Genomic DNA, 21,938 nt, shown 5'->3' with positions numbered 1-21,938 from the left:
TTATGTAGGTATTCTACTCCACTAAAACTAGATAATTTTAGGCAGTTATAAGATGTATCTTGGCTTGGCAGTGTCCGGTGACCACAGTAGATAACTTTTCCGGAAGGCGTTACTATACATCATACTTTTCTTGTGCTTGAGGTATTGAAGTATATAAGCAAGTGAGTTTTCCTGATCGTAAGTGGCCACTATCACCCATGGACATCTGCTACCGACTCCATATATAACAGGGATCTGAAGTTGACCACAGATGCGTTGCTACCTTTGTGGATTATGGTCGTCTCATATGTAACTCTGATCAACACTATAATAGCTAAGTACGTCCATAATACTTTGTACAAGAAACGATGTTATGTTCCCCTAGTTAACGCCGATACCGTTTAGACACGTGGGCGGGGAAATTCCAGTGTCTTCGCTTGTTATAGCTACGATACCTATAAACACAGTCTAAAGAAAGTTTCCAGAATGTGTCATGTTCAGTATAAATAATTATGTAGAATCGATTGCTTCACTCTACTTTAGTACTTACTTAGTAACATTAGATGTTTTATCTCCGACAAATGTAACTAAGTTCTAACGACTCTATCTAGAGTTTTTTTTATGTGCCAATAATTTTCAGTTTTGCTGATTATTCATATGAGTTATTAATGTAAAGTGAATTTTGATAGTAACATAGTTTTTAACTCTTAAAAACAAAGTTCCCTCATAAAAATAGATTCGTTTTTATGATAATGAAGTTTTTGTAATGACTTCATCCTTCGAGTAGGTATTCGAATGCCATCCCAGTAAAATTACAGCAGATCGTTAGCATAATTTTAATAGAAAAAATGTTTTGAATTGAGAACCTTCTAAAAGTAAGCAAGAATCCCGTTTAATATAAAACTGAAAAGACAAAACATTCACGCCGCCAAAAACACTCCACTTAATGGCATCCGCAAATGGCGTTGTTTCTACAAAACCGAGATGAGATCTCAATTAAAAAGTTCAATTTTACTACCAATGTCACTCAACGAATGAACGAACTACTTGTGCCACGAGCGTGAGTAGCGTAACGTCAAACATGGCGCGAAACTGCCGCGCATGCGCGAACCAAACAGCTGTAAGGCGGCCATGTTTCCTACCACGCTTCGTACGCTGATTTTTATCTATTGAAACCCTACTAATATTACGTCACGGAAATTGTTAATGTAAATGATTTAAGTAAGCTTTTCTAAGGGAAAATATGATTAGAGTAAATAAGGATAATGTTTTACTTCGCCGCTTATGCAATGCGCACAGATAACTTATCTGTCAAATGAAGATGACACTGTATTATTCATAAAAGCGTAAAATTCAAGGTTAAAAAGTTATGAAAATAATTAATTTACGAGACTGCCTTAAAGTGTGTCTTATAAATATTGTTGCATGTGATGATTTAAAAAAGATTAGGAAAAGTAAATAAAACGTATTACTTAAGGAAATTTTATTAGACAATTTGTCATTATGTATAGAGAATTAGGTTAATTCATTATTTTCATAAATTAGCTATAAAACTTAGGCACGTGGGGACTATAAATAGGTTAAGTACCCACTTAGCGATTTTATGGCTATGTCTCTTATAGGCTACAGTAAGTAGGTACTTAGCTACACATGCGAGTAGAGCATCACACATGATGAGTAGCCGTTTTGCATTAAGGTATTGTTATTGCTACTTTATCTTAAACGACTGTATAATTATCACTAAAACTCCGGAAACGACATACTTTTCATCACACACACAGTAAACACATACACACACATTGCGTATAGACTCCATTTAAATGACATTAAAACTTACTGGTGATTGCTATGGATTCGCAGGATCTGCCTTCTTCAAAGCAAGACCTCTCTTCTCAGCGAACTCCGCGCTCAGCCTGTGGGCCTTCAACGTATTCGGCTTCGACATATCACTGGCTTAACAGTAACAACTGTAACTAGCAATTGACTCGAACACAAACACGCTACGTAGACGCGTGGCTTCTAAACGAGAACTTTACAAGACCTTATTGATAAACACGCTCCTTCAAATAGAGATGCTATCGAACAAGAACACAAATAATTAATAAGGAGATTCTATTGATCACTTTATTTCTAATGTCCTTTGCGGTTATTCGCACGCGGCGACGATACGCGAACGGTGTAACGACTGTACCGACACGCGAACTTTCGATTTATTTAGACGGAATACGTTGGATGTATCAGATTATTTTACAGTTAAAATAACAAGGGAATTTTGTTATGTATATACAGTTTAGGAGTGAAGTTGACGCGGACGGAGGCTTGGTATCGTGTAGCTCCCAACTTCAGGGAGAGACTGAGCGCATGCGCGAAGGGTGGCTGGGGGTGACTTCGTATTGTTGCCAGAACCAGACGTTTTATAAAAAAAATACAGATTTACTATTGTTCTTGCAGCTGATTCAACCCGTATCTGCATTTGTGTAGGGATTAATATTGCGTGATTTCGTTCGGTTATTTTTTAAATGCGTGCATAGGGCGACGCATGGGGCGATAACGGTAGGGTTATTATGTCATCGATTATGTCGTATTATAAGCAACATGAGACGCGGGGTCAATTTTAAGAGTACGATAATGTTTGTATCAAGTTATAACGATTGGGTAACTGACGTTATATGTCATATTTGAATTGTTGTTTGTTATAGTCTCCCATTTAAGGTCACTTATTTACTACTTATTTAACACTCGTCCATGTGTAGGCATGAAACACCTTGCTGCTGGTATAAATCAGAATATTGTTACTACAAATCTTCGCTAATTACTGCTAATTCACTGCTGCCCATCCAATATCGGTAATAAATTCGAACAGGATTCAAGTTCTGCTTAATATGTAGTAGTGTTATTTTCGTTTACTAAGATGGAATGCTCTTATCACATACTTCAAACCAAAGTATCTTCATAAAATGAATCTATTGTCCAAATTATAAATCAATCAGAATCCTTAAGCTTTTATATGCACATTTTTGTAAGATGGTAGATGGTTCATCGTTCAATTTCGGCGGCATCACCGTCACACCGATTTCTACTTAATAACAGCAGTGCTAAAACATTGCTGTGATCTGGGTTCAGAGGTGTGGTAAGAGAGACATGCTTATCAGCGGCGTTGCAACTTAGTCCTTAGGAGTAGCAAAGCATCTGTGGCTGATCTCAAGTAGGATTCTAACGTTATGTGATTACACATATCCACGGACTGCAGTAGCTACTAAAAATCAGGTGGATGCATGCTCGTATAAATAAAATAGAAAAGGTATAGTCAGCGCCAAACTGCTAGTCCGCTCTGAATATAGAAAATAGTCGCGTCGCCATAGCAAATTGTATGACTATACCTGCTCACAACAACTTCAGAGCGGACTAGCTGTTTGGCGCCGATTATACCATACAAAAAATACATCAAATATTTTTGTCTACTTCATCTATGAGCGGATTCGCGCTTCGCTAATGACTTGCATCGTGCTGTTCGAGACAATTCATAGAGAACAATGGGAAAGTTCGCCATAATGCCTTTCTGTTTACAACAATGAGGCTGGGTAGGGCCCGCCATTTTAATGCATTCGTGGCTTTTTTGCCTGTTGAGTTACGTTAAGCTTTTTAAGCGGAAGTAGTATGAGGCAAGCTGACCATAAAGGAAAGATAAACAAAAAAATCTTTAGATAGAAAGAAACGCAACTGTAAATAAACGAATACATCACCTACATCATCATCAACAACCCAGTACTGTCCCACTGCTGGGCACGAGTCTCCTCTCATATGAAAAGGATTAGGCCATAGTCCACCGCGCTGGCCAAGTGCGTATTGGTAGACTTCACATACCTTTGAGATTTTTATTATAAATCTCTCAGGTATGCAGGTTTCCTCACGATGTTTTCCTTCACCGTTTAGCACGTGATAATTAATTTCTAATACGCACATAACTTTGAAAAATCAGAGGTGCGTGCCTGGGATTTGAACCTCAGACCCCTCGATCGAGAGGCCGAGTTTCTTAACCAATAGACTATCACTGCTCAACTGCTGCACTATCAAACGAATATAATTTAATATAATAAAAATGTATGCGCTAAAAATGTATGTCCGAATTTCTTGCCTTCATACGCCATATAAAAAAACTTCAACTTTTATAGGTATCTTATTAATCGCCTAATATTATCTTTAGGCGATACATCAATCAATAGACACCTATTATTTGGCAGCGATATTTTCAACATTGAATTTTACTACTCTTCAAAAGCATGACATTTTATACATATTTGTCAAAAGAATAAGTTATAGAATACTTCTATGAACTCTATTTTTATATGAAAAACACTTATGTGTATTCATAGGTGTTGTAAGAGCGTATGTGAAGTGGCAATTAGAGTGATCTTGACTGAGTCAAGGTTAGGTAGGCCTCTACAATGCTCTACAACCCTAGTGTGAATAGTTATAACTTACTTAGAAGAAAACGTTGAATAAAGTAAATAATAGAATTGTGTAAGAATTGTTATAAATACTCGCACTTTACATAACTTTCCGACAAAAGTGGTTGAAAGTAAATATAGTGAGTTTTCTTAAGTGACATGACATTAAAAATTATTATAGGTATTCACTATGTCGTAATTTATTCAGTGAAAAATTGAAGCAAATGCTAATGACCGAAACATTGCTGCGTCCTTTTTTGAATCACTTTCCCGTAATATTTAATATCGTTGCTTTAAAAATTCGAAAACCCCACAGGGATTCCCGCGGCGGAACAAAAGGCCGGAAGATACTGGAATAACGTTTTATAACTTAAGCCGATCAGTCTGCCAATTAGATTCAAAGAAAGATTGAAGTAATAATGTAACGATTCAATTGATCCTCGTTGTAGAACCGTTATTGATATTAGAAATAAGATGTAAAGCACATTTTTAAAATTGTATTAAATATGAAAACAAAAATTGTACACGATATTTTCTTTCTACAAGGTTTTTCTGTTTCTATTTAAAGGGACATACTTTTCCGAGGCGTTCCAGCTTAGTCCTCCCATCTGGGGTTGATTACAGATGTCCATGGGCGGCAGTAGCCACTTACCATCAGGTGGACTGCATGCTCGTCTGCTACTCGTATATTATAAAAAAAATATAAAAAAGGGCGTGGTGAAGGAGAGTCACGAAATGTTTCAAATTCCTCAAGGTTAATAACTATTAGGCTCGACCTTAGATACGACTTTTTTATAATCTAGTAGCAGACGAACATGCAGTCCACCTGATGGTAAGTGGCGAGTGCCGCCTATTGACATCTGTAATCAACCCCAGATAAGATTACATTCTTACCTCAGGTCGGCTACAGAGCGTCTGTACGACCAACAAAGCTGCAGTACCGGAAAAACTATATCTCCCTTACCATACCCTTCGACCAGCGCAGCGATACGGCAGCGCTGAATATTGCTTGTTGTTGGCAGAAATTGGTGTAGCATTCGAGCCACCGGAGTCGAACAACAGATGCTACTATCACCAAAACTAATTTAGGGTTGATAACGATACGTTGATTTACGATTAATTTATAATCATTTTGTACGTCAGTGATGCCACAAGACATAGTATTGTGTTGTTAAAATATGTATATGAAGCATTTCACAAATAAATTTGATTTGATTTTGATTACGGAAGTTTTCTATTAAAGTTCAGGAAGATCAAAACCTATCCATTAATAAATAGACAGTATTCAATCTGAGTAGTCCAGAGCATCTATAGAACAGGGTGAGTCACTGTTGTGCAATCCTGAAAATCAATAAACGCCGTTCCGATCTGCAATAGTGTGAACACTGAACAGTGCTCTCGTGTTTGTAGCGTCAGCAAAAACCACCCATAATTTTTATGGTATTAGATATTTTACATTTTAAAGATCATAAATGACTTAATTTCTTTTATGAGTTATTGAATTCCATTTTGCAAAATTATATGTGTGTCGTGTATTTACTATAGTTAAAAAGTTTTCTTTTTTTCAACCCAGGATATTTAATAAGAGCCCGATTTCCATTAACATATTTTTGTTGTTGGACTTTTAAGTTTGCTCTATAGTAAAATATGAGAACGTCTTGAAGAGTGATGAAAATTATTTTGTAATTTGCATTTAGGACTTATTTTATAAATCACTATTTTTCGCCAGAAACGAATATTTTGATTATTTTTCGGATATGTGTTCAACAGTTGGACAATAGTATATTATTGTCGGGGACTGTCCATTCATTTACTACATGTATTAAGTACATAAAAAATATCTTCGAGGCATTTTTTTTTGCAAAAAACCGTTAATAAATAAAATAACTTTTTTGCAATCAGTACACGTCGTCCATCCCCAAACTCAGCTCCCCTGTCGACAGTGTTTAAACAAGTACCCCGCAATGAGGGTCCCTTTATGATGTGCCGCCTATAACGATACAATTTCATATATCGATGTGAATGTAGTTAATAGTTTTATGTTTTGTAGATGTTGCAATTGCAAATATGTTTTAAGGGATTTGGTTTTGTTGCTAAGAAATTCTGTTACGGTAACAGTTTTACTTTGGGAACTCTTTGTGGTTTTAATGTGGTGACACCATCATACAATATTACCTTAAAGATTTACAGGTGGCGTTGCTGTAATTGAGGGGTTGGATAATCCAGTGGTGACGAGGCAAATCATTATTTGTAGTATAAACTTTTTTTGTGATAGAACTTAGTGTAGAAGCAGATGCAAATTATTTATTTCTTTCACATGACAAAAAAATAGCACTCACTAAATATCGTTAAAAAATGTATAAAGTTGGAAACACGACTTTATAATTTATGAAATTCGTAAGTTATATATTACTTTTTTTTTAAATTATAAACATGCATTTATATGAGCACTTACTTTCACTAAGAACAAAGTATTAATAAGGATGTATTACCCTAATTTTGCGCACATGAGGTGGTAAACATCTTTGTAACAAAACCCGGTTTCAACACCCTTTTGGGGGTAAACAGAGATTTACGACTGGGCTCTGTTTCATTAATGAGCTCAAGTTGAACTCTTCGTAATTAATTAATTTATTGGGCGGTGTTAATTAAAGTAGACCCCATTGAGATTGAAATGTTGAAGTTTGTTTGAATACTTTGTGGATGAATATTTGTGTAAACCGTTAATTAGTAAATGCTTGACAGGTAATGAAAGTTGTGGGTTAAATGGAATTAAAAATTTGAATAAGCTCGCGACGTTAAACCTTGGTCAGAACTCTAATTACATTTTGTAATGAATTTTTGATACAATTGGATTACATTAATACGTTTAATAATTTTTTCATTGATTCATTATTTAATAACAACAGTTTTATTTTTTAATTGATGTTTTATACGTACATTTAAAGCTAATTATATTGTCACTTTCATGTAAAGATAATTATTTTGAACCAAAAATATACCAAATTATGTTATTAAAACTTGAAAATTAAAAATAAAATGAATACCGAAGTATCTGGTATGATAAAATCAGAATTTAAAAGAAAACGATTTAAAATTTCTCTCTTCACTCCTTTTCTTTTACAACAGACGCTTTATACTGAACAGCTTCCAAAAAAAGATAATTAATGACAGTTCTTGTATCATTAATTATTTCAACGCCGACGAAGGACGGTCTACACGAAACAAAGGCGTAACCCCTGACCGGTTGGTAATGGATCGTTTTTGCTGACCGTCCTGACTTGCACATCGCCTACCTTGAAAACATGAACGCTTATCTTTACGCCTGAAAAACTTTTTTGGACGAAAATGGCTATTTAAAGAAGTATTTTTGGGCTTTTGTCACGTTAAGATTTTCAACTTTAAAGATCGTAAAACTTTCGTAATTTCTTTATCATACATAAATCGCTAACTTACTAAGCATAAAATAATATAATTATAAAAATACTATCTAAGTAATAAAGTGACATAATTACCGTTGGCAAAGTGAGAACCTATATTTGAATTACTTAGAAGTAATGTTTCCAAAAATGTTGAGATTAAAAGATCTTACCTTATCTTCCGCCTCCTCCGCTCTGCCCTCTGCCTCCAGAACCCTTTGCTCGAGCTCTGAGAGCTGTAACAATAGAAAAAATATAATTAATAAATGTTCTAAATATTTTGAGTAACTATGCACATGTTTTGAATAAAGGTTTTCGAATCTCGAACTTGGTGTAGGAAATTCGTTGAGAAAAAATGCAATCATTTATACAAGCTGAAAATATGTAATATAAGGTATATAAAAGTACTTCGAGTCAGTTTAGAATGTTTTAATGATAATATATTATGTAATAACTAATATATACCTAAAGTAAGTAGGTAGGTATAAAAAGGAGTATGAAACATTTTGTCGAGTACCTACTGATAAACCGTTACAATATTGTTTATTTTCCGATGTTATTCTGACATTAGTTAATATTTAACCAGAAAGTTGAACTCCGTATTTTTAAGTATGAGTCCTAAAGGAAATCTAGACAAAGAAATCCGACATGATACAAATCTAAAGTCACGTTCGCAACGCCATCTTTCGGAAAATGTGGCGTAACACGTAACTTCATGAAACGGGAACCGCTCCACATACCGTGTTTCGTTTCCCACCTCACCACGTAACTTCGCACCCACCCGGCAGATGGCGTTGTGTCCAGTCGCATAGATTATTGAACCACGTGGTTCCGTGTTATACAACATAGGTACATCTATCAGGGAGGTTGTAGGAAACGTATATTATTGTTATGTAAGAGTATTCCTGCGGTTTCTGAGGCGGGTGGCAGTTGGGATGGGGAGGTGAAAGCTCTAAAGGGTGGATGCTACTTGCAAATGTAGCAGTGATATACCAGTGCGTATGTAACAGGAATTAGATTGTATTTGAGAGGTTTATTTCATCGGGCGAGGATTTTGTATGCGGTTGTGTGGATTGGATACGACATATGTTTTCTTGCTCAAATCGGAATATAATTTTAGCCGTATTTCTTAATATGAAGTCGCAAAATGTTTATTACGACGCAATCATATTACAGACATATTTTGGATATAGTCAGTGATATGTAAAGACAATTTTCAAAATCATGTGTCGCTATAATAGCTTAACTAAACTATAAATAGATCCAATTAGTATAACTTCTTACTATAAGATCAAATTAAACGGTTTAGAACTCTTCGTGGTTTGTCTTATAATCGTCTAAAGATACGACTGTGGAACCTATATCTGCATTAGATGGTTTGAATACTGTGTTATGGCGGATACACTAATATGAACCGGTTCAACTTAATCCTCAGATTTGGCCACTCATTTACTACGGATTTTAGTTAAGAGTCCGATCCTATTCGAGATTGTTTACAGATGGCTACGGACTATAGGTACCACTTATCGTGAAGTGGACTGCATGCTTGCTTACTACTTTAACTTAAACTAACGGGATATTAATTCCCAAAAATTTTTCTTAATATTATAATGCCGTATTTTTTTGTAAAGTTTTGCTACTTACCTATATTGCTGAATACACAAAAGCTACTTAGATAAAAAAAATATCAAAAGCGTGGGCATAAAAAGTCAGCATCACATCAGGGCCCTTGCAAATGTTTCCTACATTGTAGTGTTTGTGAAAGACAATCAAACGTTTTGTTTGTTTCTTTTAGCTCAGCTCAACGGAATCCGTCCTGACATTGATGGCTTCCTTTGAATTATTCGATTTATTGCATATTTCGCATACGATGGAAATCCGTTGCACTTCTGACATCCGCGCGCTCGGAATACGAATGCGGTTTTGTGCATACTACGATAAAAATATCGAAGTGCACAAATCCGCTTTACTGCGCTAACTGGGAAGTAATATTTATTTATTGTGTTTATTTTATTTTGTATTGGATCATCTTTTAAATAGCAATGGACGTAAAGGTACTGCAGGCATGTAAACTTAATGCCTTTAGTAATAAATCCTAGGCGGATATTGCGTAAAACTAAAAAGTACAGTTAAGGTGCAAATGATACATTATATAAAATTGAAATAGTTTTTTTTTGTTAGATACCTTAAAGACATACATTATGATACGTACTTGATCTAAATGACATAGACTATGTTAAATATACCATCATGTATACGGTCCGAATTGCGTACAGAAAATGTCGGTAAAAATATAATAAATCAAGCCATTTATTATCACGAAAGAGACTCATGCCCAGCAGTGGAGTAGTAAAGGGCTGATGACGATAAACCACTGTTGTGTATAAAACCAAGTGCCTACAACGGAACGTCTACGAAAAAAGGTTCAGAAGTGTCTAATAAAACAAGCAACTTATTTCAGGAAGAGGCATGATCCTAATTATCCCTTATCCGGATAGCTAGCGTTACATCTTCGCCAACAGCTCTACAGGCATTCTTTCCCGTATCCCGAGTAAACATACGTCAATGAGACATACGATTAGGAATGTTGTAGAGGAGACGTTTTAACTTGTGATCGTTGTTTTGTTTTATTAAATTGAAGTAGGGAACAAGCGTGCGTTCTGATGGTGTTTTCTGCCGTTGGATAATTGTAATCAATCCCAAATTGGATTATATGATTGGAGCACTACTTGAGCTCAGCTACGGGTGTGGTACTATCCCTGAAGATTAAGACAAAGTGCCTAGTGTAATTATCTGTGCCTTACCACACCTCTAAACGAGATCCTAGCAGCTAGCTGCAAAGAGACTTAAGATAACCATCAACAGAGTGATTTTATTGTGCTACATCGAATACAAAATATTGAGTGTTTATTTTATAATATTCTCTGTATATGTAGTCGTGGGCGACTCTACAAATTCTGATGTCACGGTTACCAAAAGATAAAGATAGATAAAGTAGGTATTTACTCTGATAATTTCTAGGGATTGTGCATAAACGGAAACTTGCCGTATTATGTAACTCTAAAGTAAGTACAAATTCCTACCTAAAAGCTAAGTCATTTCTACAACATATCAGTCCTATAGGAACATCCTATAAAACGGAACGAAATTCCCTCGCAAGCTCATAAACAGCCCCATACAAGATCTATTACGGGACAAACGTCAATAAAATTGACGTGTCCCGACACTAGTTGTCAGTGACCCAGATGTGTCATATTATTGAGCTATAAATATATTTGGCCTATCCCGGACCCTCGCTTTACGGTTTGGCGCGTGACGTAATGAAAGCGAATGATAAGAGATGATTATCCTGTCGCTTGGTTCGTTTTATGCACAGATCTATATCTAAAGATTTATATGTAATGAAATAGTGTCTATGAACAACACTACTGCGAAAAAAAAACTTGAAGGTATGTAAAGTCTACCAATATGCACTTGGCCAGCACGGTGGACTATGGCCTGATCCTTCTCACTCTGAGAGGAGACTCGTGCCCAGCAATGGGACAGTCATGGGTTGATGATGAAATAGTGTCTTAAATCTGTTATTGTCCCACTGCTGGGCGCGGGTCTTTTCAAAGTGACAAGGGTTTAGGTCAGCTGTCGGCAACATAGTAGGTACATACACGTTATAGCGTGCTGCATTCGGAATTGGCCAGCCAGTAAACAATAACAGGATCATCAATGTAGAAACACAAATAGCTCCTGAAATTTACCGGGGAAAAAATTGCGGGTGAGACATTGGGTTTAAGGTCGCAAGGAGAGGTTCCAGGTAGACCCGCGTGCCCCAAGCTGCCGATCCGTGGTCCATAGTCCACCGCGTTACCAAAGCGGATAGGTAGACTCCACTCTCAAGCGCTTTGATTTTTAAAGGATCAATCCAAGATTTTCTTCGACTTGCTTAAACTAGGTGGTCTAACGCGTCTGGCGCTAACGCCAAAACTACCAATATTTGGAATTGAACACAAATGTCTACGAGCGACAGTGACTATATATCAACAATTGCACTGCATGTTTCCTTGCATCAATAAAAACACCTTTAAAATATAGTGAAAAGACATCGCTTCCACGCCGCCAATGAAACCCGTCCCCCGCCGAATTCGCACAAAACTGTCGTACGCCAGCTTAGGGCCCTGTTCATTGGTTAGGGCTTTGCCATTAAGACAATTTAGTACACATGTGTGACCCGGCTTTGCGCGTGTTGTCTCGTAAACACGTGTTGACAACTACGGGGATATGCTCGATTGGCTTTAACAGATAACGGGGATCTAAGTTGCAATCCAGTAAACTTGTAGTAAAACTGATTTAGTAGGAGATACTACTTTTACGTAATATCTGTCTATGTCATCGTTTTATTATGTTTTTAAAGGAAATATATGGCTTTATATGAGGTCTGGCCTTAAATGCTACAGATTTTTATTTATTGTATTTTTTTCGAAATTAATTGACACAATGATAATAAATTGCTGTAATGGAGTAATGAAACATCATTAGAATACTCGCAGTTAGGTTTTCCACAATGATCTAAAACTGTAAGTGTACCAATCCACACTTGGCTAGCTTGGTACGGTCTATTTTTAAATGTGAGAGCCGAACAATGCTTACTGCTCAGCCAACTTAGGTGTTAATAATAAAGTAGAAAAAAATAACAATAAACAGCCAAAATATGTTGCATTTGCATGTGCACATTTTCATCCACATAATACAATCATCAAATAATCTAAACATATGAAATTGATTCTAAATGCCACAACCAATAACCATATAAATAGCTCCTTCAATAACCCGACAGAAGAGAAAAGCGATTTCAAATCGCAAACGTAAGCAAACAAAGGTGCCTCGAGTTTAAGGCTCCGCATTGAATTATTCGATTTATCGCGAGTTCTCTTTTGATGCGCCCTGCAACCTTTGCATGTCGAATTTGGAAAGCATGCGTTTTGTACCTTTTTGTATTATTGACTGTTTCGTTTGCAATCGGATGTGTATTTGAGAAAATAGAAGGAAAATTTACACGGATAAATGTAAATGACGAGTTCGATTTTGATTTCGATATCATAAGTTCTAATACCGGTAAACTCCGGCCATTTTGAGATACACATATCAAGCGAGAAAAAACAACACTAGAGTATTCTGACTCGGCCAAATACCCGGTGAAAATTACGCGTAAGTCAGTGTTGTTCCATATTGAGTTGAGAGGTGCCGAGCACGATAATTAAAAATAACTAAATAAGGCGGGTTTTTTTGCTACCCTGAAAAGTTGGTAATTTTTAGGCCCGCGGTATTAGAACTTTAGCGATGATATAGCCATAGTCCTTTGAGGCGCTATTTAACTGTTATAAATACCTAACTACTTTAAATCGCAGCGATTTCAAATCACAATCGTAAGCAAATGAAGGTCGCTCGAGTTTGAGGCTCCGCATTGAATTATTCGATTTATCGCGAGCTCTCTTTTGATGCACCCTGCAACATTTGCATGTCGAATTCGGAAAGCATGCGTTTTGCACTTTTTTTGTTATTGACTGCTTTGTGTTTGCTATCGGATGTGTATTTGAGAAAATAGAAGGAAAATTCACACGATTAAATTAAACTCGGTTATGATTTGAAAATTCTTTAAGCTTGCGCTATTTATATAAATAATTCGTAATAATTAATGGTAGTAAAAAAACCTTAGAAATAGGTTTTATTAATGGATTTTTTCGAGTTTGAAGTAATGATATCTTTAAACTCATTATTTAGTTCGAAATCTCAACTGTATTTTATTTATGTACATATTGTGAAATATGAAAGACCGAATCCAAATATTCACCGTTTGCAATAACTTGTTATATAATAAAATCATAATGTTTTATGTTACCTAATAATAAGAATCTCGCGTGCAATGGAAATAGATAGAAAATTTTATTTAGCGTTTAAGTAGGAATGTAGTCCTACTACTAGACATCAGATAAACTGCATTTAATTTTATAACTATTACATAAATATACTACGAGTACATTGTAAACAGTTGACAATATTGCATTTCTGCTTCTGCTTATTGGAAATATCCACAAATATATATAAAACTTAATACCGAGCATAAAATACATTTTGCGAGCGCGGCGAAGTAGGTAAAACCTAAATCCGTTTCAATTTTCTGCATCGTATCCGGGGCCAAAGATTGGAACTGTGATTCGTCGAATTTTCCACCGGACTTGCCTTCGGACCCTTTCGTACGGAAACGGAGGCCCTTTCGCACGGAACTAACGAAACCCTTAGTGGAGCAGAACTAAATGGTTGCAAGTTTTGAAAACGCGTTACTATGTTTTGGAGGGAATCCTTCATTATAGTTAACGTGTTCAGTGGGAATTGTTCGAACGGACATAACGTGGATTTAGTTTTGGAAATGCTCAAGAGAACTCTAAATTATAAATTTAAAATATCTGTCCCAGGTTCGTGTATTTTTTGGATTCATATCTGCGTAGGGTCAAGACGCGACCGGAGAAATTCAAGTGTGGGATTGTAGAAAGTTATTTGCTTTATAGAACTCTGTAAAAATATGAAAAACCTCTTCGTATCACCAGTAGACTGATCATTACAGTCTAGCTTTAGTTACTCTATTACTGAATTACAGTAGCAACTTCATTTGAAACGAACTGCAAACTTCTTTGAAACGTTAGCGCTACTAATTAAAAAAGAAACGATTCCAACAGTTCTATTTTCACTGTAGTCTATATTTTCACTACAAAGTGATAAAACATATGAAACGCAAATTTATTAAGACGCTTCTTACACTCACAACCCTACACTGGGATAGCCCATCTTGTGGGTTCCATGGCCACATATAAAGACGAATACATAAACACCCAGACCTAGAACAGATGTCTAAGTTAATTATTTCGGTATCTTTTTGGCCGGGGATCTAACCCGGAACCCCCTTCGCGTCAGACCAGTATGGTGACGCCACACGGGTCGTCTATTATAACGAATAAGAATTAAGAATCACTTTAATCTAATTATGAGGCAGTAATCAAATTCACGGACCTTTCATTTAGTAATCAGATTGATGACGTCAGTTTTATAAATACACCGGCTTATGATTGCGACCCTTCCTATATGCATTAGTAAGGTTATTTGCAATGCCGTTTCGCGTAGCAGAGTGGTCATTATACCGGCCTGAAATGCAGGGGTTCTTGGTTCGATCCCCAGTCAGACAGACATCTAAATGATAAAAGTAGCTCTTTATTCTGTTTAGATGGCTATTAAAGTTGAATATAATCGATTCTGAAGCTCATGTTGATCAAAATACATCTAATATGTTAATATCCGGCAAGCCGTTTGAGCTATTGAGGGCCAAAATACTCTCGAAAAACATTATGTTCTCTCTGCACTTGGTTAAAAAAAGTTTTATTGAAAGAAACAAATGAACGAATAGGCCATCAACACTGCAGATGAATCAAGAGTTCGAACATCAGTAGAACCACCCACGTGTTTTAAACGCTAATTCTAGCAGTTTATTTATATCTAAAACCCGTATTTTTCCCAACTCGACCGTAAATCCACGTGATCTGGAAAGTATGTCAACCTGAACAGCCGAGACCTAGGTAAATGATCTTGAACTTTGCGAAAGGTCAAACGCTTTCCTCGTGCACGTAATGACCGGTTTTATTATGAGGGCACGTGTCTTTAATCCTTTTAATAACACAGGTTTGTGATGCAGCTTTGGTTTTCTATAATATAGGGAAAGGGGACGAGTATACAGTCCACCTGATGGTAAGTCTACTGCCGCCGACATCTGTAATCAACTCCAGATAAGATTAGTTTTCAACCTAAGGTAGCTCACAGATGCGCCGCTACCCCTGAGGACTAAGCTGAAACGCCTCGGAAAAGTATGTCTTCCTTACCACACCCTTTAAAAACAGAACACATCAGTGCTTCACACCGGGGGTGGTGACGCTGGAGTCCAACCACAGAGGGTTCTATCACCTTCAAAACCACATTTGTATGGTTTGAAGGGTTGTTTTATCCATAAGAAGTATGAATAGGGGTTTAAATTAACACTACGTAGTATGTAGCTACTTTAACGAATGGAATCGGGGCATTTGTTTAATGTCTATAGGCGGCTTTAATGTACCATATTGAACAGTGGTAACAAAAGAGCTCTCCTTCAAAGCCAGCGATGCATTGGCGACTTCTCTGGTGTTGCAAATGTTCATAGGCGACGTTGACTACTTTCCACCAGGTAGCACGTCTGCTTTATAGTTAGGCTCAAATATATAAAAAAGACAGATACTTGTGTCTACCCAGCTTACATTTAGCAAAGATAAGAAAATAAATAAATATGGAAAAAAGATTCAAACATATGATTATAAATGTATTTTATCGTTTTGTATACCTGTACTGTTGTCATCTGACAACAATACTATCGCCTTTTAAAAAACTAACTGACACTAAATATAAAACTAACAATTTGTGATTTTATTCTAAAAAATATACGTTTAAATGTGGTAGAACTCTTTGTGGTCTGACTGCGACGGCCACCATCCATTTCTGCTTTAACGCAGTGCTCTAAACCTCAATTAAACTTTTAATCTTTTCAAATACCTCTACGTTCAAATGGTTTTAATTAAACGAAAAACTGTTCGCATACCACATTCCATGGTTTTAAAGTAACTTCGTTTATAATACTGAGAAACGAAAGGTTTGTGAATTTTCATTTAATCTAATACATTCACGAGATTATTCATTTAAACATTGAGTACGAAATTATTAGTCATCATCATCATCATCATATTATGTATTAGTATTATACAAACGATGCTTTCATAGACAAGATACTTTGGATTAATTTTCGGGTTCGATTCCTGTTCATATCGATATGTAAAAGATTAATTTTGTAACTATTTCCAGGTGTACGAGTTTGTTCTTATCTTTGTGTGTGTGAAGCGTTTAATTTTACTTTTGTTTAATTTTCGCTTTCAAAAATTTTCCGATTCATAACAAAATATTATTAATTACAACAAAATATTAACTAAACCAGCCCCTATTATAATAAATTCATCTGTCCATCTGTCACAGATGTTACTACCCTAAGGATAGTACTTCATGAGTGTTTTAAAGCAAATCCGTCAAGCCGTTATCAGTCCCTTAAAGGGAGATTATAACTCGGGCCCATTATGCCCGGTTACGACCGGTTATAACCGGCTATAACCGCAGAGTAAGTTCGCGTCGTCCCAGTTACTCGCACCTGTGGAACGGACCCTTTACAATTTGCCTTAACTGCGGTAAAGGTTAAAGTTTGAATGGATTGGACTCTATTTTGTAGCTCTTCCTATTTTTTTTGTGGAATAATTTTAACATCAATAATACGTAAAGCAATATAGCAACATAAGAATTATCAAAAATGTTACATGCTATCGTACATACTTAATGTACGTTAATTACATTTGATTCTGTAAAATATAGCAATCCAATAAAAAAGCAATTTACACCCGATCCATATAACTGACGCGAAATATCGGAAGTAAAGAAAATCAAGACCGCATATCTTGAGTACCAGTTACATACTAGAATCAATACCGCGATAATATTTGTCTAACATCATCATCTGTTAACACATTTGTTAATTTATTGCAAATATCCATAGGCGCCACAAATCACTTACAATCGTTAACTGACTACATATACATGTTTAAAAGAAAACCATTTTCGTGAACAACACATTTCGGACATATTTCCTTACTCTACCAACTCTACGCCGGCATGTAGCGCTTAAAGTTGGAATCGCTTCCGCTGGCTGAGGTAATTTCAGTGAACTATGAGATTACTGAACTGTAGTTTAAACTTTCCGCCCAGACTCCCATTTCCGCCCAACTGGTAATGATAAAGACTTTATAAGAAGCTTTACTTTTGTGATAGAGGTGGTAAATCTTTAGAAAATAATTATTGTTTCAAACTATTTAAAATTACTTCTAATCACGCTTCTAAAGTACCTACCTCTTTTCAACCGCCCTCATCCAAGGCCTGACTTTCTATTTTTATCTAGATATTTCAAGAAAAAACAGTCTGAAATTTATAAGCGATAGATAATGCTGTTAAAATCCACCCAAACTCAAACACCAGAAATTAACTCTCACAGACAGACGACAATAAAAGAAACGGGCTTTTAAATTTTGGTATCATGGCAAAAAAATAATAATGAAATCATAGGAATAACTTTCATCAATTTATTTAATTGTACGGGTTAAAACATTAATCATACCAATTAGAACAACAATACGAAAGCAATACCAACATCTGAAGTAAAACAATAAAAATATCCCAAGAAACATTCTATTAACAATTTAAACTCACGAGTTTAAGCGTATCACATAAACAGCTCCAGCAAAGAGTCATGAGCTGCAGTAATAAACCGCTACATTTGAATCGCGATAAGGGAGGGTAGTTTGTTAATATTTGAGTGCGCACGTCGTCTCGTAGCACCGGGGTCATTTATCGTACGACCGCCGCGGAGAACGGACGTCTTGAGAGTGCTGCCGTAAACGTTTATCGCTTTGAAACAAGGCTATAAGGTTACGACTTGAAATGGGTCATCAGATAAAGGTTATTGCATTGTTTTACGGATTGTCTATGTTGTTTTGTTATGAGGTATTTTGTTATATTTCAGCTTTTGATGTAAAAGAGGTAAAGTCTCTCGTGTTTTTATATTAAAACATTTGTTTTTGTTTCATTGTGTTTTTATTTTGAAAAGTATGTCTCCTTTACACCATATCCTTCAAGCTATAACACGGATGCTGTTATAAGACAGAAGGACGTGTGGCGGTATTGCCATCCACATAGGGTTCTACCTTCAAAATTCATCATATAAAATCAATGGTGCATATTTTAAGTTCAATAATCGATTGGAACAAAATCCGCTAGCAAATTAATTTAATTATGATGAATGTATTGAAATGTGAGCTTAGTGGCGGACTAGTTAATTACTTTGTTAGCAGGTGGTGGACCGTGTAGATCGGAAAACGTGCACCCATTGTTTTGGGTAATTTAATTAACATATTATAATAACTGCTGAATGAATGTTCGATGTCAGGTAAGTGATTTCAGTTAATTTTAGGTGTGACTGTTAATTATAGTGTGCAGTAACATTGACTGTGGTAATTTGTAAAATTAACTAAAAAACTAAAATGTAGGGTTCTAAATGCAGATTTTGTTTTCGAAAAAAGAATAGGCACCGAAAATGTGGTGTAGTATCCTCTTTGATAAAGGAGAATCGTAGCCAGTAAAGTCACTTGAAAAGGTTTGCAACCAAGGGCGTAAGTTAAAACAATATATAATTAGAACTGTGAACCTCAGGCGAGAGAGGTCAAAATTTACACCACTTAGCTTGCCACCGAAGACGAGATACAAAAATAACACTATAATTACCTAATTGTATAATGTAGAAATTATCAACAATAGTTTAATTGTTATCAAACTTAACAACTCTGTTTGATTTTAAAGAAAAGCACTTAGCACAAATGCCCGCGACAAAAGAGGGTATCATGTAATTACACATTAGCTACGTGTGCTACGGTCTAACCGTCCAGGGATTACATGTTGACGCTCCAGCAATTAGTGTGAGGATTTCTACTTGTGCGAGGATTTCAAGATCTATCTGGAAGACGTTTGCTTAGGACTTACATTGATGTAATTGTAATGTTTTTATGCGTGTTTTCGTACAAATCTTTTATATTCTTAAGATGAATGAAAGATACACTTTTAGTTTATGTTTTAATTGATCAGTTTTCTATTTAAAGTGTTCATCTATTTATTTGATATGAGTAGCTGTTATTGTTTGAAATATTTTAACCATTTTATGTCTAAAATTACAGTTATAAAATTCAGTTGTTATTAGTAGCTGTGACTTTTTTTTATCAATTTTCACTGGAATCTTCATGACACGATAAATAACTTTATCGTGCCGTAAAGGTATACCTTTTTTTTTGTTTACGAGGGGGAAACCTTCAAAAGGTACCCTATGCCGTGGGAGCGGCACGGGGTTATGTGGGATTCTTAACGCACTAAAACCCCCCTGGTGGCCGTCCTCGGCGCTGCGTAGAGGACTCCGGGATCTCCAGAGGAACGCAACCGGAGACCTCTTAGCGCGTTGCCCCATCGGGCTCTACCCAGATGAGCTTGGCGCTCGCCACACCGTCTGATGCGTACGACGGTATACCTAGACCATTATTTTCACTGAATATAATCAAACTTAAGAGGTCTTATTACAATTATTAAAAACCTTCACACATAACTGTACAAAATAATTTGTTTATTTTACTCTACCTACAAAACAAATAATAAAAAATTAAGTTACCAACCTTAGCTACCGGTATAGGTTCTATAAAATTTAAAAAGCTTGTTAAAGTCCGAACATTGTTAATCAGTGTAAAAATGCGAATTAGGCCGCCGGCTTACAGGCGTGCCAATCAATGTCAGATTACGTCACAAGGGCTGTAATTGCGCTAACTGGGCTCACATGAGTATGCCTTTTATGCACCACACAATCACATAATATAGTAATAATGCGGCAAAGCTTTCGAGACTGAAGTATGATTTTATGGGTTGCAAGTTAATTTAGCACCATAGACGAAGTAATCATATTTTAATGCTTTCAACTATATTGTAATTCTTTCATTTTTAAGTCATGTTAATACTTATGTAATACAATCTTTTTAGTTTCCTGAAAAGTGACATTAGGCTCCAGGATCTTTATCATTGTGACCAACGGAATGAGGAAGATGAAGTGTTTTGTTTGAACATACACTAGTGGCGTAGAAAATAAAATGACATAGTTCGTCTTACAAGACAATACTTACAGTGATTCTTCATCATCTGCCTAATAATGTATTAAAAAGATGATGATATTGATTCTCTTATAACACTCCGAGACTCTTACTAGCACGATAAACGCTGTCGACTGAATTAGGCATGCTTTGATTTTTTCCAATGTCCTTTTAACCCGAGCCGAAATATACAGGTGGTACTGAAGTTGCTACTGAAGGTGGTAAAACCCTTTGTGCTTCGACTCCGGCGGCACCACCGCCACACCTATTTCTGCCTAATAACAGCAGTGTTAGGCGCTGCTGTGTTCTGGTTTGAAGGGTGTGGTAAGGGAGACAGACTTTTCCGAGGCGTTTCAGCTTAGTCCTCAGGGGTAGCGGTGCATCTGTGGGTCAGGTAGGAATATCTTATCCGATCTGGGGTAGATTACAGATGTCCACGCGCGGCAGTAGCCACTTACCATCAGGTGGACTGCAAGCTCGTCTGCTACTCCTATATTATAAAAAAAGTTCAGGCTAAGTATTTTAATCTCATTCTGTATGGCAAAATACATTGAACCAAGTTATAAAGTACAGGAAAATCTTATATGTTTCGCTTTTTATCTCATTTCTTTAACATAACAAGTACGGACGCTATTAATAAATTATTCGGTACCGCTCGCCCGCGATTTAGTTGCGTATCCATTTAGTACCTTTGTGATTCTCAATGCCCTTCTGGGAAAATACAGGTAAAGGTTACGTAAGATAAGCAAACACATTTATTGATATCACTACTGATAAATGGTCCTTTATTTTTTACATGAATACGCGTTTAATTTTAATTTTACGAGTTTGTCCTTATTAAAAAACTTTGATCTGTGGGCCAGCTGGCAATTTTGTATGTTGTGTTTTATGTTATTATAAGTAGGGATTCACACTACTAGGAAAAGCGGAGCCGTACTAAGATAGTTAATAGAATCATAGGATTTTACAAAAAAAAATGCTATAAAATTAGTAAAACTCTTGGTTTGTTGCTAAATGCTTACTTGGTGGAAATTTATGCCAAAAACTTAGTATTTTATTGCAATAATATGCAATGGATGTATATGTTAGTATAACATTTTATTTATGCAGTATGCTCTATCCTCCTTTACACATGTTCATGCAAGCATAAAAAATATGCACCAAAATACACACCAACATCTGTTACCCTTTGAGCGGTGGTTTTTATGCTGAGAATTTTTGGCTGCATTTTAGTATATTCTAAAATTATATCCATTATA

At 36.0% G+C, this 21,938-nt stretch overlaps 1 protein-coding gene across 1 annotated transcript in view; it reads right to left on the bottom strand.

Annotated features, from left to right (window-relative positions):
• LOC140749247 (uncharacterized protein CG43867) overlaps nt 1-21,938 on the bottom strand; it is a 444,846-nt gene that overhangs the window by 61,482 nt on the left and 361,426 nt on the right. Inside the window, exon 5 of the mRNA XM_073082324.1 lies at nt 8,020-8,082. Coding sequence (XP_072938425.1) covers nt 8,020-8,082 — 63 coding nt within the window. The remainder of the gene's footprint in view (nt 1-8,019; nt 8,083-21,938) is intronic.

The sequence above is a fragment of the Epargyreus clarus genome, unplaced genomic scaffold, assembly GCF_041222505.1.
Source record: "Epargyreus clarus isolate Ecla_fem2 unplaced genomic scaffold, WU_Ecla_fem_2.2 ptg000001l, whole genome shotgun sequence".
Classification (NCBI taxonomy): Eukaryota; Metazoa; Arthropoda; class Insecta; order Lepidoptera; family Hesperiidae; genus Epargyreus; species Epargyreus clarus.
Note: the sequence above shows the minus strand (reverse complement) of the source record. Positions and strands in the feature narration are given on the sequence as shown.